Raw genomic sequence first — 13401 nt, forward strand, 5'->3', positions numbered from 1 at the left:
GGGGTGGGTGGGGGTGGGAGATCAGTGTGAGCCACTGGAAGGAAGTGTTGGGAATGTTGGGTCCTCTGGAAGAGCTCTTAACTGCTGAGTCATCTCTCCAGCCCTGTTGGAAATTTGTTTTAATTTATTTTATGTGTATGGGTTTTGCTTGCTAGTATGGTGCTCACAGTGGTTAGAAGGAGGGTGTCAGGTCCCCTGGAACTGGAGTTAGGCGGTTATAAGCTGCCATGTTGGATGCTTGGGTCCTCGGAAAAAAACAGCCAGGGCTCAGAACAGCTGAGCCATCTCTCCAGCCCTGGGAAGTTTTTTGATTATTCAATCTTATTATGTTTTGTTTAGCTTTTTTTCCCCTTTGTTTTTCAAGACAGTTTCCCGAGTGCAGGAATCAAAGGCATTAGCTCTGCTTTATTTAGATTTTTAAAAAATGATTCATTTTGTTCGTTCAGTCTTGTTGTATTGACTATTGCAAGGAATTTATTCAGTTCTTTTGGATTGTCCAGTTTGTTGGTGTATAGTCCTTAATGATTTCAGTTGTAATGTCTCTTTATGATTTAAGTCCTTTTTTCCCCTTAATGTTGTCAAGAGCTTGTAATATGTATATATTTTTTTCTTTTTAAAACTCCAGTCTGGCCGGGCGGTGGTGGCACACGCCTTTAATCCCAGAATCCGGGCGGATATTTGTGAGTTGGAGGCCAGCCTGGTTTCCAAAGCGAGTTCCAGGAAAGGTGCAAAGTTACAGAGAAACCCTGTCTCAACAAAACAAAACAAAAAAACAAACTCCAGTCTGAGGACCTGGAGGGATGGCTCAGTAAGAATATATACTGTTCTTGCAGAGGACCTGAGTTAGGATCCCAGCACACGTGTGGAACAGGTTTTAACTGCCTGGTATTTCAGCTCCAGGGACTATAAAGCTCTCTTTTGGCTTTTGCAGGCATTTCCATTCACATGCACATAACTTGTGTGCTCTCCCTCAATAATTCAATTAAAAAATTAAATAGGGGTGGGGATTTAGCTCAGTGGTAGAGCACTTGCCTAGCAAGTGCAAAGCCCTGGGTTCAGTCCTCAGCTCCAACAACAACAACAAAAAATTAAATATATTTATATAACAACAGTTATTGAAAAAAGAGGTCTGGGAAATGATGTAATTATAATCTCAAAAAGTAAATAATTTAAAAAATTTAATAAAATTTTCAAAACACTTTCACTTTTTTTTAAAAAAATTTTTATTTTTCGAAACAGGGTTCTCTGTGTAGCTTTGCGCCTTTCCTGGAACTCGCTTTGGAGACCAGGCTGGCCTCGAACTCACAGAGATCTGCCTGCCTCTGCCTCCCAAGCGCTGAGATTAAAGGCGTGCGCCACCACCGCCCAGCTCTCACTTGGTTCTTAAAAGTATTTTTCCAGCCAGGCAGATCTCTGTGAGTTGGAGGCCAGTCTGGTGTACAGAGTGAGATCCAGGACAGGCACCAGAACTACACAGAGAAACCCTGTCTCGAAAAACCAAAAAAAAAAGAAGAAGAAGAAAAGTATTTTTCCTTTTTTATATTAGGGATATAGCCTAAGGCCTTTCAATATACTTGGCAAGCCTTAGCTGATGTATGTTCCTAGCTTCTGCAGGCCAGGAGAGGGTGCCAGATCTCATTACAGATAGTTGTGAGCCACCATGTGGGTGCTGGGAATTGAACTCAGAACCTCTGGAAGAACAGCCAGTGCTCTTAACCTCTGAGCCATCTCTCCAGCCCTCTCCTTCACTTTTGTTTGTTTGGATTTTTTTTGTTTTGTTTGTTTTTTCAAGACAAGATTTCTCTTTGTAACAGTACTGGAACTCATGCTGTATACCAGGCTAACCTTGAACTTACAGGTCTTCCTGCCTCTGTTCCCAAATGCTGGGATAAAAGATGTGTACGAACGACCACCGCCCAGCTTCTCCTTCAGTTTTGAAGGGCAGTTTTGCTGAATATAATTTTGGCTTGCAGTTTTTCTCTTCAGCACTTTTAGTTCCTTCTGGTATATAAGATTTAAGAAATCTGTGGAAAAATATAACATCCCTTATATGTGATGAGTTGCTTATCTTGGTGGCTTAATATCCTCTATGTTCTTTTCAACAATTGTGATGTATCACAGTATGTATGGATTTCTCTTCCTTGTATGTTTAGGTGTCATACTCAGGACCTTTATAGGTACTAGGCAACTTCCAGCGTTTTTTGAAGTCCTTTGAATTTTAATTTCTATGTCCTCTTCTTCCTCAGATTTTGGAAGTTTAGTCAGGCAAGCTTCTGGTCCTTTTTTCTTGAAACATTATGTAGTCTATTGGTGCACTTGATGGTTTCTTGTCTTTATATTTTTATCCACCCTTTTTTTTCTATTCCTTTGCATAGTTCTTAATTACCATTTATTTATTTATTTGTTTGTTTATTTATTTATTTATTTATTGAAGGGTGCAATGGTTAGTGTTGTAAATTTGACAAGATCTAAAATCACCTGGGAGATGGGCTTCTGGACATGCCTGTGAGTGATTTTCTTTTTTCTTGATTACTTTAATTAGTGTGGGAAGACTCTGGGGCCTGGGTTGTAAAAGTGAAGAAAGCAAGCTCAGCCCTGTCCTGTATTCATTCACCACTCTCTTCTGTCTGGATGTAATGTAGCTAACTGCTTCTACTCTTGCTGCCTTGAACTGTAAGCTAAAGTATTTTGAAGCTCTTTCTCCCTTAAATTTTTGTTGTTGTTGTGTTTTCTTATAGCAACAAGAAAAGAAACTAAGGCACAGGATGTGGTAGGGTGCTGGGGATTGAACCTGGGCCTTGCATATGTGCTAAGTAAGCACTCTGGTCAGAGCTGGACACCCAGCCCTTGGAATTCTGTCTGGAGTTTGCTGATTTTCTCTTTCTCCTACTTGATCACATTTTGTGTTCTGTTGAATTCCTCTAGTAAATTTCATTTCAGGCTGAACAGTGGTGGTGCATGCTTTTAGTCCCAGTATTCTGGAGGCAGATCTCTGAGTTTGAGGCCAGCCTGGTCTACAAAGTGAGTTCCAGGACAGCCAGAGCTACACAGAGAAAACCTGTCTGGAAAAACCGTTCCAAAACAAAACAAAACCCTTTCATTTCAGTTCTATTCTTTAGTATCAGGGTTTTTGTTGTTTTGAATTTTCCTTGTGGTGATATTTTAATTTTGTTCATGCATTGATTGAAATTTATTTTTAATTGTTATCTTGTAGATAATTGAGATTCTTAGACAATATTTTTGAATTCTTTATGGATTATATGTGTTTTCTTAGAGTTTGTGGTGCCATTTTCCCCTTCTTTGTTTTATATTGGGTCATATTCTAGCCCTCCTTTCCCGACCTAGCAAACTGAAGCTGCCATTGTATCAGAGCTGTACTGGTTTGGTGAGGGACAATTTCTGAGAAAGTGAGAAGTTCTTCTTACCCTTTATATTCTGACTGTTCTGGGATTGCAGTGTCTTAACTGAGTTTGGAGTTCCATAAGTGTCAGCATCTCTGGTAAGAAGGACTAGGACTGCTTATCCTGTGTTTTAAGAACCTCTGAAGTCTTCAGTGCTAACAGTGTTACATTGTGTGGATATGTTAATTTTATTTCCATCAGTTGGTGGATTTGGGGGTGTTTATTTACACTTGGTATTTTATGAATAATGCTGTTACAAATGTACAGTATTTTGCATGGTTACATGTTTTTCTATATACCTAGGAATGGAATTGCTAAGTGATTTAGTAATTTTGTGTTTAGACCTTTGAGAAACTGTTGGAAAAGTTGCTTTATCTAATTTTGTATTCTCAGTAGCACTATGAGAGTTTCTGTTTCTCCTGATGCCCATCAACACTTATTTTTATTATAGCCATTCTAGTGAGTGAGGAGTGGTCCGAAATTGTAAAATAAAATAAAATAAAATAAAATAAAATAAAAATTCATTTTCATTTCTTTGACTAGTGATTTGGAAATCTTTTCATGTACCTAATTGGCTATTTGTATACTTTTGTCGGAAAAAATGTCTTTTTTATTATATTATTGTTAGGGTGTGTGTGTGTGTGTGTGTGTGTGTGTGTGTGTGTGTGTGTGTGAGAGAGAGAGAGAGAGAGATTTTGGGGATAAACCAGGGGCCTAATGCATGCTAGATGACTTGTGATTATAATTGAGCTCTTTTGTCTCTAAATCATAAGCATTCTTCGTTCTAGATATTAGTAATAGATGTGATGTACAAGTATTCTAAACTGATCTTTGGGTTACATTTCTGCTTTTTTTTTTTTTAGAGATTTATTAGGTGTACAGTCTTCTGTCTGCATGTATGCCTGCAGACCAGAAGAGGGCACCAGATCTCATTACAGATGGTTGTGAGCCACCATGTGGTCACTGGGAATTGAACTCAGGACCTCTGGAAGAGCAGCCAGTTCTCTTAACTGCTGAGCCATGTCTCCTGCCCTGCTTCTGCTTTCTTGATCATAACCTTTTAAAGTGCAGAATTTTAAAAATTTTGATAAAATCTTTTCTTGTGTATTTGATACTATATTTTGAAAACATTGTATAGTTTGTGCTCATGAAGATTTAGACCTGCATTTTTTTTTCTAGAGCCTTTAATCCAGTTTCTTAAAGTGATGGTATGAGTTAGGCTACCTAGCTCTTTTCCTGTACAAGTTGGTATTCTTTTGACTCAGTTATATTATTGAAAAAGATTGTTGTTATTAGCTGTGTGCTCATGCTTATAATTCTAGCACTTGTTAAGATAAGTCAGGATGGTGGCTGAGTGTTTGGAGCCAGCCTGGGCTACAGAGTGACCCTCTTTCTTTAGAAAAAGTGTTCTTTGTGTGTGTGTGTGTGTGTGTGTGTGTGTGTGTGTGTGTGTGTTTTCTTGTTAACACACGTTAAAAATAAACTAGCAACAAATATGTAAGGGTGACATCAGGTGTCTTCAATTGCTCTCCACCTTATTTTTTGAGCTAGGAACCTGGAGCTCAGCAATTTAGCTAGACTGGTCAGCCAACAGGCCTCATAAATACTTCTCCCTTACCTTCTCAATGCTAGTATTACAGCCGTGTAATGTTGTGCCCAACTGTTTACATAAGCACTGGGAATCTGAACTCATCCCACACTTTGGCAGCAAGTACTTTACTGTCTGAACAGTATCTTCAGTACCCAGTTCTTTTGTTTGGATTACAGAGAAGAGGCAGACTTTGAATAGCCACAATTCTGAACTTTCCTCTCTAGCCTGTCTCTCCACTTCGAGGAGAAGGAGAAGCTATCCATATCACAGCTCTTATAATAGTAGTTCTTCCCCCCCCCCCCCCCCCCAGACAGGGTTTCTCTGTAGCTTTGGAGCCTGGGAGCCTGTCTTGGACTAGCTCTGTAGACCAGGCTGGCCTCAAACTCACAGAGATCCACCTGCCTCTACCTCCCAAGGCTGGGATTACAGGCGTGCCCCACGACCGCCCGGCAGAATAGTAGTTTTGCAGGGTTTAATTGATGTATTTTTTGAAATTAGAGTGTGAATGTTTAAAGTTTGTACTTTTCCAAGATGATTTCGATCTCTATGAATCTTCTGTGTTTCACATTAAATTTAATTTCTTCAGTGTCCCCCATTGGGATTTTGGTGGAGATTGTGCTGAAAGCTATTGGCTGCTTCAGGTAGTGCTGCTGTTGTGGCTTTCAGTCCATCAACATGGGATGATATCATTAGCTATTTTAGTGAGTGATTTTTGATGTTGAGGAACTTCCCTTTTATCCCTGTGTGTGTTAGTAAGTTTCTCATTGTTTTGACTTAGGATTTCAGAGCCGTCAGTCCATCATGGTGAGAATAGCTGTTGTGCTTACAGAACAGAACATCTCACATCATAGCCGACAGGAAATAGAGAGCCATGTCTAAGCTCCTCCTTCTGGGGTCCCCAGCCTGTTGGGTCATGCCAGCCGCTTTCAGGGTTGGTCTCCTCTCTTCCCTCTGGATACTCTCTGGGCCCCACCCCCATAAAGCCAGAGCTCTGCTTACCTAATCTCCAAGGTGCTTCTATTTAGTCAGATTAACAATTAAGATTCACTGTCAACCATACTTGGTTAATTTGTCAGGTATAATTTGGAGCTGACTTGGCTCTTTCCCTCCCTATATCTATCAGTGTGTATCAGACTTAGCTTGTGATCTTGGGGTTAGTATCATTTGTACCTGGTTGTGGTTTGCAGTGATTTTTGTTTTTAATTGCTAGGTTTGGTTTGCTGGTTCGTATTTTCATTTATATCATAAATTATGTTGACTTGTTTTTTGTGATACTCTTTGTCTAGTTTTAGTATTGAGGTAATAATGGCCTCATGGAGTGAGTTATGACATAGGGTTTTTTTTTTGTTTTGTTTTGTTTTTTGTGGTATTGGACATTCAATTTAAGGCCTCATACATGGTGGGTGAGCTCTCTATCAACTAGTCTATATCCCCAGCCATTTTTAACTTTTTATTTTGAGACAGGGTCTCACTAAGTTGTTTAGGCTGGAACTGGACTCACTGTATAGCAGCCTAGGCAGGCCTTGAACTCGTGATCTTTTTGCCTTTGTCTCTGGAGTAGCTGGGATTGAGTCTGTGCCATTATGCCTGGTTTTGTTTGTTTTGTTGGTGCTGTCTGTGACTGAGCACAAAGCTTATGTTCTACTTCTGAGCTCTTCTCCCAGTTTCTTTGTCCCCAGTGATGGGAAGTGTGCAACAGTGCTCACTTGTTTTGTAGCTCAAGTCACCCTCCAACTCAGAATCCTCCAAGTGTGGAAATAGAAGCCTGTTTCAGGTGCTGCCCCCCACCACCACCATTTCTTTATAATTGTTTTAAAGGCAAGATCTAATTCTGTATCTTCTCAGTCTCTCATGGTAGATTTACTTCTTCCAGATTATCACTTCTGGTCCGTCCCTCCCTCCCTCCTTCCTTCCTTCCTTCCTTCCAGGTGTTTTTTGAGACAGGGTTTTTCTGTGTAGCCCTACCTGTCCTAAAACTTGCTCTGTAGACCAGGCTGGGCTTGAACTCAGAGATCTGCCTGCCTCTGCCTCCCAAGTGCTGAGATTAAAGGCATGCACCACAATGCCTGGCTTACTTCTGGTTCTTTATCAAATACATTACTGTTCAAAGAAGTTACTGGTTTCCATTAGGGAAGGTAAACTCACGTGCTCAAGTGGATGCTTATATATTTTGTGTATATAACAAGAGTCAGGCTTGGCTTGTGGGTTTTTTTTTTTTTTTTTTTTTTTTTTTTTTCCCTGGAGCTGAGGACTGAACCCAGGGCCTTGTGCTTGCTGGGCAAGCACTCTACCACTGAGCTAAATCCCCAACCCCTTGTGTTTTTTATATAGTGTTCATAATATTATTTATTATGTATACAGCATGCATGATTGCAGGCCAGAAGAGGGCACCAGATCTCATACAGGTGGTTGTGAGCAACCATGTGGTTGCTGGGAATTGAACTCAGGACCTCTGGAAGAGCAGTCAGTGCTCTTAACCTCTGAGCCATCTCTCCAGCGCCCCCCACCCCCCCCGGGTTTTCTTACTCTGAAGACTATCAGGTCCTTGCTCTAGTTTACCCAGTTAGTACTCTGTGTTTTTATTTTTAGATAGATGCTAACTTTGTATCGCTCTACGGAATGCTGTTTTCAACTTAATCATTTCCTTACTAAGGGAGAATTGTGTATATGGGAAATTTAGTTTATGTAAAGTAACACACCCCCCCCCCAGTTTTGTTTTGATAAACCGTAGCAAATAATGTCAAACTTCTTAACTAGACCCATTTATATATTTTAAAATTATTTTGAGCCTCTTTACTTAGTAAGCAGAAATTTAAGGGGTGTGGTAGTAGTTTCATGAAAGAGTAAGTTTAATTAAATTCATTAATTAATAGTGAAATTATTTTCTCTTTTAGCTATTCGGTCAGAGAAGAAACGCCTTAGGAAGCCAAGCAAGTGGCTTCTGGAATATACAGAAGAATATGATCAGATATTTGCTCCTAAAAAAAAGCAAAAGAAGGTACAGGAACAAGTGCATAAGGTATGCTGCAACATCTGTAGTACCATATTTTATCTTAAGAAGACAATCTTTTTTTTCACTGGGATCTTGTCTTCTCTGGTGTTTTTTTTTTTTTTTTCTATTAGCTTGTAGTTCAGTGCCTGCCTGCCCTGCCCTGTATTAATTATTCAGAAAGTGTATAAGTGAATCTACTTACATTTCTATTCATTTTCCCCTCTGCTTTTGAAGAGTATTTAAGTATTTAGGAATATTGTTATGATGCAATATTAACCTGGATAATGCTGGGCAGTGGTGGTGCACACCTTTAATCCCAGCACTAGAGAGGCAGAGCCAGGCGAATCTCTGAGTTCGAGGTCAGCCTGGTCTACAAAGTGAGATCCTGACATCCAGAACAGGCTCCAAAGCTACAGAGAAACCCTGCCTCCAAAAAAAAAAAACCCTGAATAACGATGTCAAAATATATAGTTTTACCCTAACTTTTTTTTAGTGAACTAAAGTTGTCATAGTGCTGACTAATCTCTTTAGCTTTATTTTATACCTTTGTGAATAAGCAGTATGTATGTAATTAGTAGCCAAGGAATGTTCTGTGCTGTATTAGCCATTACTCTGTGGTTTAAAAAAAGTGTTGACGAAGAAGCACCACACCTCAGGAGGCAAAGGCAGGTGAATCTCCGTGAGTTCGAGGCCAGCCTGGTCTACAGAGCAAGATCCAGGACAGGCACCAAAACTACACAGAGAAACCCTGTCTCAACCCTCCCCCATCCCACCCCACCCACCCAGAAAGAGTGTTGACAAACCTTGTCTGTTCATTTCATTAGTGGTTATAAAATCAAATGACTTTTAATATTTTTTTTAGTGTGCAGTTCTATAATAGTAAGCATAGTTATGCTGTTATACAGCCATAAGTGTCAATCATCTCTAGAAATTTTTGTTTCCTTAAACTGAAAAACAATACTTAGTAGCCAAATAATTCCCCTTCCTATCATTTCTTGTATTATATTTTTCATCTCTGAGTTTGATTTTTCTAGATTCAGATTAGTTGAATCTTGTAATACTTTGGTCTGTTTTCCTTAGCATAATATCCTCAAGCTTAATCCATATCCTAGCAGGTATCAGAGTCTCTTGTGTTTGTTTTGTTTTTCCAAGACAGGGTTTCCCTGTGTATCGTTGGCTGTCCAAGAACTGATACGTAGACCAGGCTGGCCTTGAACTCACAGAGATCCACCTGACTCTGCCTCAGCTCCTGAGTGCTGGGATTAAAGGTGTGAGCTACCACTGCCCAGTCCAGAATCTCTTGTATTTTTTAATGCCCCCCCTTTTGGTAAATTCTAACAATTTTGCCTGGGCATTCTTTTTGTACCTACTGATTTTAGGTAAGTTCCCGCTGTGAAGACGAAAACCTTCTTGCCCGATGTCGCTCTAGTGCTCAGAACAAGCAGGTGGATGAGAATTCTTTGATTTCAACTAAAGAAGAGCCTCCAGTTCTTGAAAGAGAGGCTCCGTTTTTGGAAGGGCCCTTGGCTCAGTCAGATCTTGGAGTTGGACATGCTGAGTTGCCACAGCTGACCTTATCTGTTCCTGTGGCTCCAGAAGTCTCTCCGCGGCCTGCCCTTGAGTCTGAGGAATTGCTTGTTAAGACACCAGGTAAGGGGAGGATGGGGTCTCAGTGTATAATCACATATGATTGGATACAGCAGGAAATTGCTACTATGTGTTATTGTGAAGCTGACACCTTTTACTGTATACAACAATTTTATTTGAGGAAATCCCTAAAATAGTGGCTAATTTGATATGCTTCTGACCACAAATGAATTTGTGGAGCACTATGAAGGAAATGCTTTTAGAAACTACCTTGTTTTATTGTCCTTTTGTGATTATTAATCAGCTGCAGTGTAAACCAGCAAACAAGGAGGAGTGCTGCACACAGGGGAAATAAGAACTTGAAACCTGGGCTGGAGAGACGGCTCAGAGTCTAAGAGCTGCTCTTGCAGAGGTCCTGAGTTCAAGTCCCAGCAACCACATGGTGCTCACAACATCTGTAACAAGATCTGGCGCCCTCTTCTGGCCTGCAGGGATACATGCAAACAGAATACTGCATATAAATAAATAAATCTTTAAAATAAATAAATAAAATAAAATTCCAGGTGTAGGGGTGCACATTTATATTGCCAGACAGTCTTGTGTAATTCGTGAGCCCTTGGCCCCAGTGAGAGACAATCTCAGAAAACAAGGTAGATGGCCTCTGAGGAACAACTTATAAAGTTGACCTCTGGCCTCCACAGGTATGCCCTGTCAGCAGAATAAAAAGAATTAATGTGTAGTATTTGAGTTTTGAAAACACAGTAAGTATCTAGTAAGTTTCATTATTCCCTTGAAGTTCATTTCCAACCGGTTTTCATTTTATTATTTCCTATGTCACCTTGGGAGAATGAAATCTAAACGTTTCTATCACCCTCTGGTCGTTGGTTACTGTAGTCAGCCAAGGAGTTGGGGGAACTCTTACATGTTCTCACATTTAGATTAATAATAATCCTCAGCTCAAAAAAATTGATTAATAATAAGTTATTATCTATACATTCCCAACATTAATTATTGGTATTTTTCCTTTAAAAAAAGATTTTTGTTTTATGTTATGCTATTTTAATTTTTGCCATGCCAGGAATCCCACCTAGGGCTTGACACAGGCTAACAAGTTGCCTTACTACTGAGCTACATGTCCACTCCTAAAAGATTCTTAAAATTGCATTTATTTGTGGAGTTTAGAGGACAACTTTCAGGGAGACACTTTTCTATCATGTGTGTTCTGGAATCAAACTTAAGTTAACTTGTCAGGCTTGGCACCAAGTGATTTTATTTATTGTTTGTTTATTTTTATTTTTTGGAGCTGAGGATCGAACCCAGGGCCTTGTGCTTGCTAGGCAAGCGCTCTACCACTGAGCTAAATCCCTAACATTTTTTTCTTTTTTGGGTACCTGTCCTGGATCTTGCTCTCTGTAGACCAGGCTGGCCTTGAACTCACGGAGAACCACCTGCCTCTGCCTGCTGAGGGCTGGGATTAAAGGCGTGTATCACCACCACCAGAATAATGTGGGTATTTTTGTTTTTGTTTTGTGGTTTTTCCAGACAGGGTTTCTCTGTGTAGCTTTGCACCTTTCCTGGAACTCATATGTTCTAAGGAACAGGAATGAGTACTTACTGTATCACACAAATGTGTATATGTGCGTGTTTGCTCAAGCATACACATTTATATTGTAGAATTACTTGTTTTTCCTCTTTCCTTTTTTGAGAGAGTGTGTGATTATATCACCAGCTGTCCTGGAAGTCTATAGGTGGAACAACAGGCTGGTCTTGAACCCACAGATCTGCTTACTTCTGTATCTGCGGTGCTGGTATTAAAGGCGTGCACTACCACACCCAGCTTGTTTTTCTGTTAGTTTTTTTTTGTCTTTGGGGAGGGGGCATTGACTTTCAAGACAGGCTTTCTGTGTCTGTAGCCCTGACTGTCTTGGAACTCACTCTGTAAACAAATCCTCTTGCTTCTGCCTCCCGAGTGTTAGAATTAAAGGCATGTGCTGCCACCACCGCTTAGCTTTGTTTTACTTTATTTTGAAGGCCTTGAACTAAGTCGTTCTAGTCCATTTGTGCCCAGAATCCTGCTCTACTATTTGATCCTCACTGTCAGTTGATGACTATGAATGCCCTTATTCTGTGGTTCACACATACACAGTCATTATACACTAATTAGTGTGTCTTCATTGAGTAATATTTAAGCACTATTTTAGAATAATACATTCTTACTGCACCCTTCCTTATAACATGATGAAAAATGCAAACAAGAATTTGACTCATTAATACAGATTTTCAATTTTCAAAATTAGTGTGTGCTCAATTTCTAAAGCATCTAAGGAAAAATTATGTACATTTCAGGAAATTATGAAAGTAAGCGTCAAAGAAAACCAACCAAGAAACTTCTTGAATCCAATGATTTAGACCCTGGATTTATGCCCAAGAAGGGTGATCTTGGGCTTTCTAGAAAGGTATGTTATTTTTGTCCAGTCTAAAATAGGCTTAAAACCAGGAAATACATGATTAAAAAATTACATTTTTAGTAGTATTTTTAACATTGATATGCATAGTCATCGTTCTTCAATTGTGGTTTCGCTTTCTACAGTTCCAAGTAACTAATAACTGTACTCTGAACTTATTAAATGGCAAATTTAAGAAATACAATTCGGGTTGAGGATTTAACTCAGTGGTAGAGTGCTTGCCTAGCAAGTGCAAGGCCCTGGGTTCAATCCTCAGCTCCGGGGGTGGAAAAAGAAATACAATTCATATTTAAAATGCATATGTAGAGTGGTAATATAACCATGCTATAGTATCTTATGCTCTGGATATGACTTATCCTTTTGTCCAGGCTTTCCATCTGTGTCATTGTGTGGGTTACTGGGTTAATTCATGTTATCACAATGTCTGCTTTCAAGTAATCCTTTTGACCTTATTGTGATTACAAAGTGCAAGTGTGATGCTGGCAGCTGAGAAATGCTAAAGAGCCCAGTAAGTGCCTTTCTTTTTTTTTTTTTTTTTTTTTTTTTTTTGAGACAAGGTTTCTCTGTGTAGCTTTGGTGCCTGTCCTGGAACTCGATTTGTAGACCAGGTTGGCCTCAAACTCACAAAGATCTGCCTGGCTCTGCCTCCCAAGTGCTCAATCAAAGGTGTGCACTGCCATCACCACCACAACCACCACCCAGTAAGTGCTTTCTTTAAAGGGAAAGGTAAATGTTCTTGAGTTAATGAGGAAAGAAAACTATGTTGCGCTTACTGAGAAATATATTAAGAATGAACCATCCACCCATAAAATTATGAAGAAAAAGAAATTTGTGAAACTTTTGATACTGTTTCTCAGACTACAGAAGTGTGTAATAAGTACCCAGTTAAAACGGAAAAGGCATTGCATTTGTGGGTGGAACACATAAACCAGAAAGTATGTTCCAGTTGATGGCAGAGTTGTGTCAACAAGAATTGAGCCATTATAAAAACATCGGAAAAAAGTAACAGGAAGCCATATATTATAAATAAAATTTAGCTACATAGATTTAGGGGTAGGTTTGAACTGAAATATCTAAAAATTACTGTGAAAACATTGTCTGCTGGTGCAAAAGTGGATGCCACCTTTCCAACAGAGTTGGAGAAGTTGATTAATGAGAAATACTATGTAAAGCAAATTTACTTTGTGATAAAAATGAGCCTTTTTAGAAGGGGAGGGACTGGCTTATGCATAAAATAGATATGAAGAAGATAGGAACTCTGGTATGTAGTATAAATAAGATATTTTAAGAAAGAGAAGGAAGGAAACCACATTCACATAATTTATTGTAGTATAATATTATAGTTTTGCATGTGCCTAATTAAAA

At 39.4% G+C, this 13401-nt stretch overlaps 1 protein-coding gene across 6 annotated transcripts in view; it reads left to right on the forward strand.

The window, feature by feature from the left end:
• Nsd1 (nuclear receptor binding SET domain protein 1) overlaps positions 1-13401 on the forward strand; it is a 109254-nt gene that overhangs the window by 39666 nt on the left and 56187 nt on the right. For all 6 annotated transcript variants that reach the window (XM_036188186.1, XM_036188184.1, XM_036188187.1 and 3 more), the window contains 3 exons: positions 7887-8011; positions 9364-9634; positions 11918-12027. In XM_036188186.1, the coding sequence (XP_036044079.1) occupies positions 7887-8011; positions 9364-9634; positions 11918-12027 (506 nt within the window). The remainder of the gene's footprint in view (positions 1-7886; positions 8012-9363; positions 9635-11917; positions 12028-13401) is intronic.

Source organism: Onychomys torridus, chromosome 5, assembly GCF_903995425.1.
Source record: "Onychomys torridus chromosome 5, mOncTor1.1, whole genome shotgun sequence".
NCBI lineage: Eukaryota > Metazoa > Chordata > Mammalia > Rodentia > Cricetidae > Onychomys > Onychomys torridus.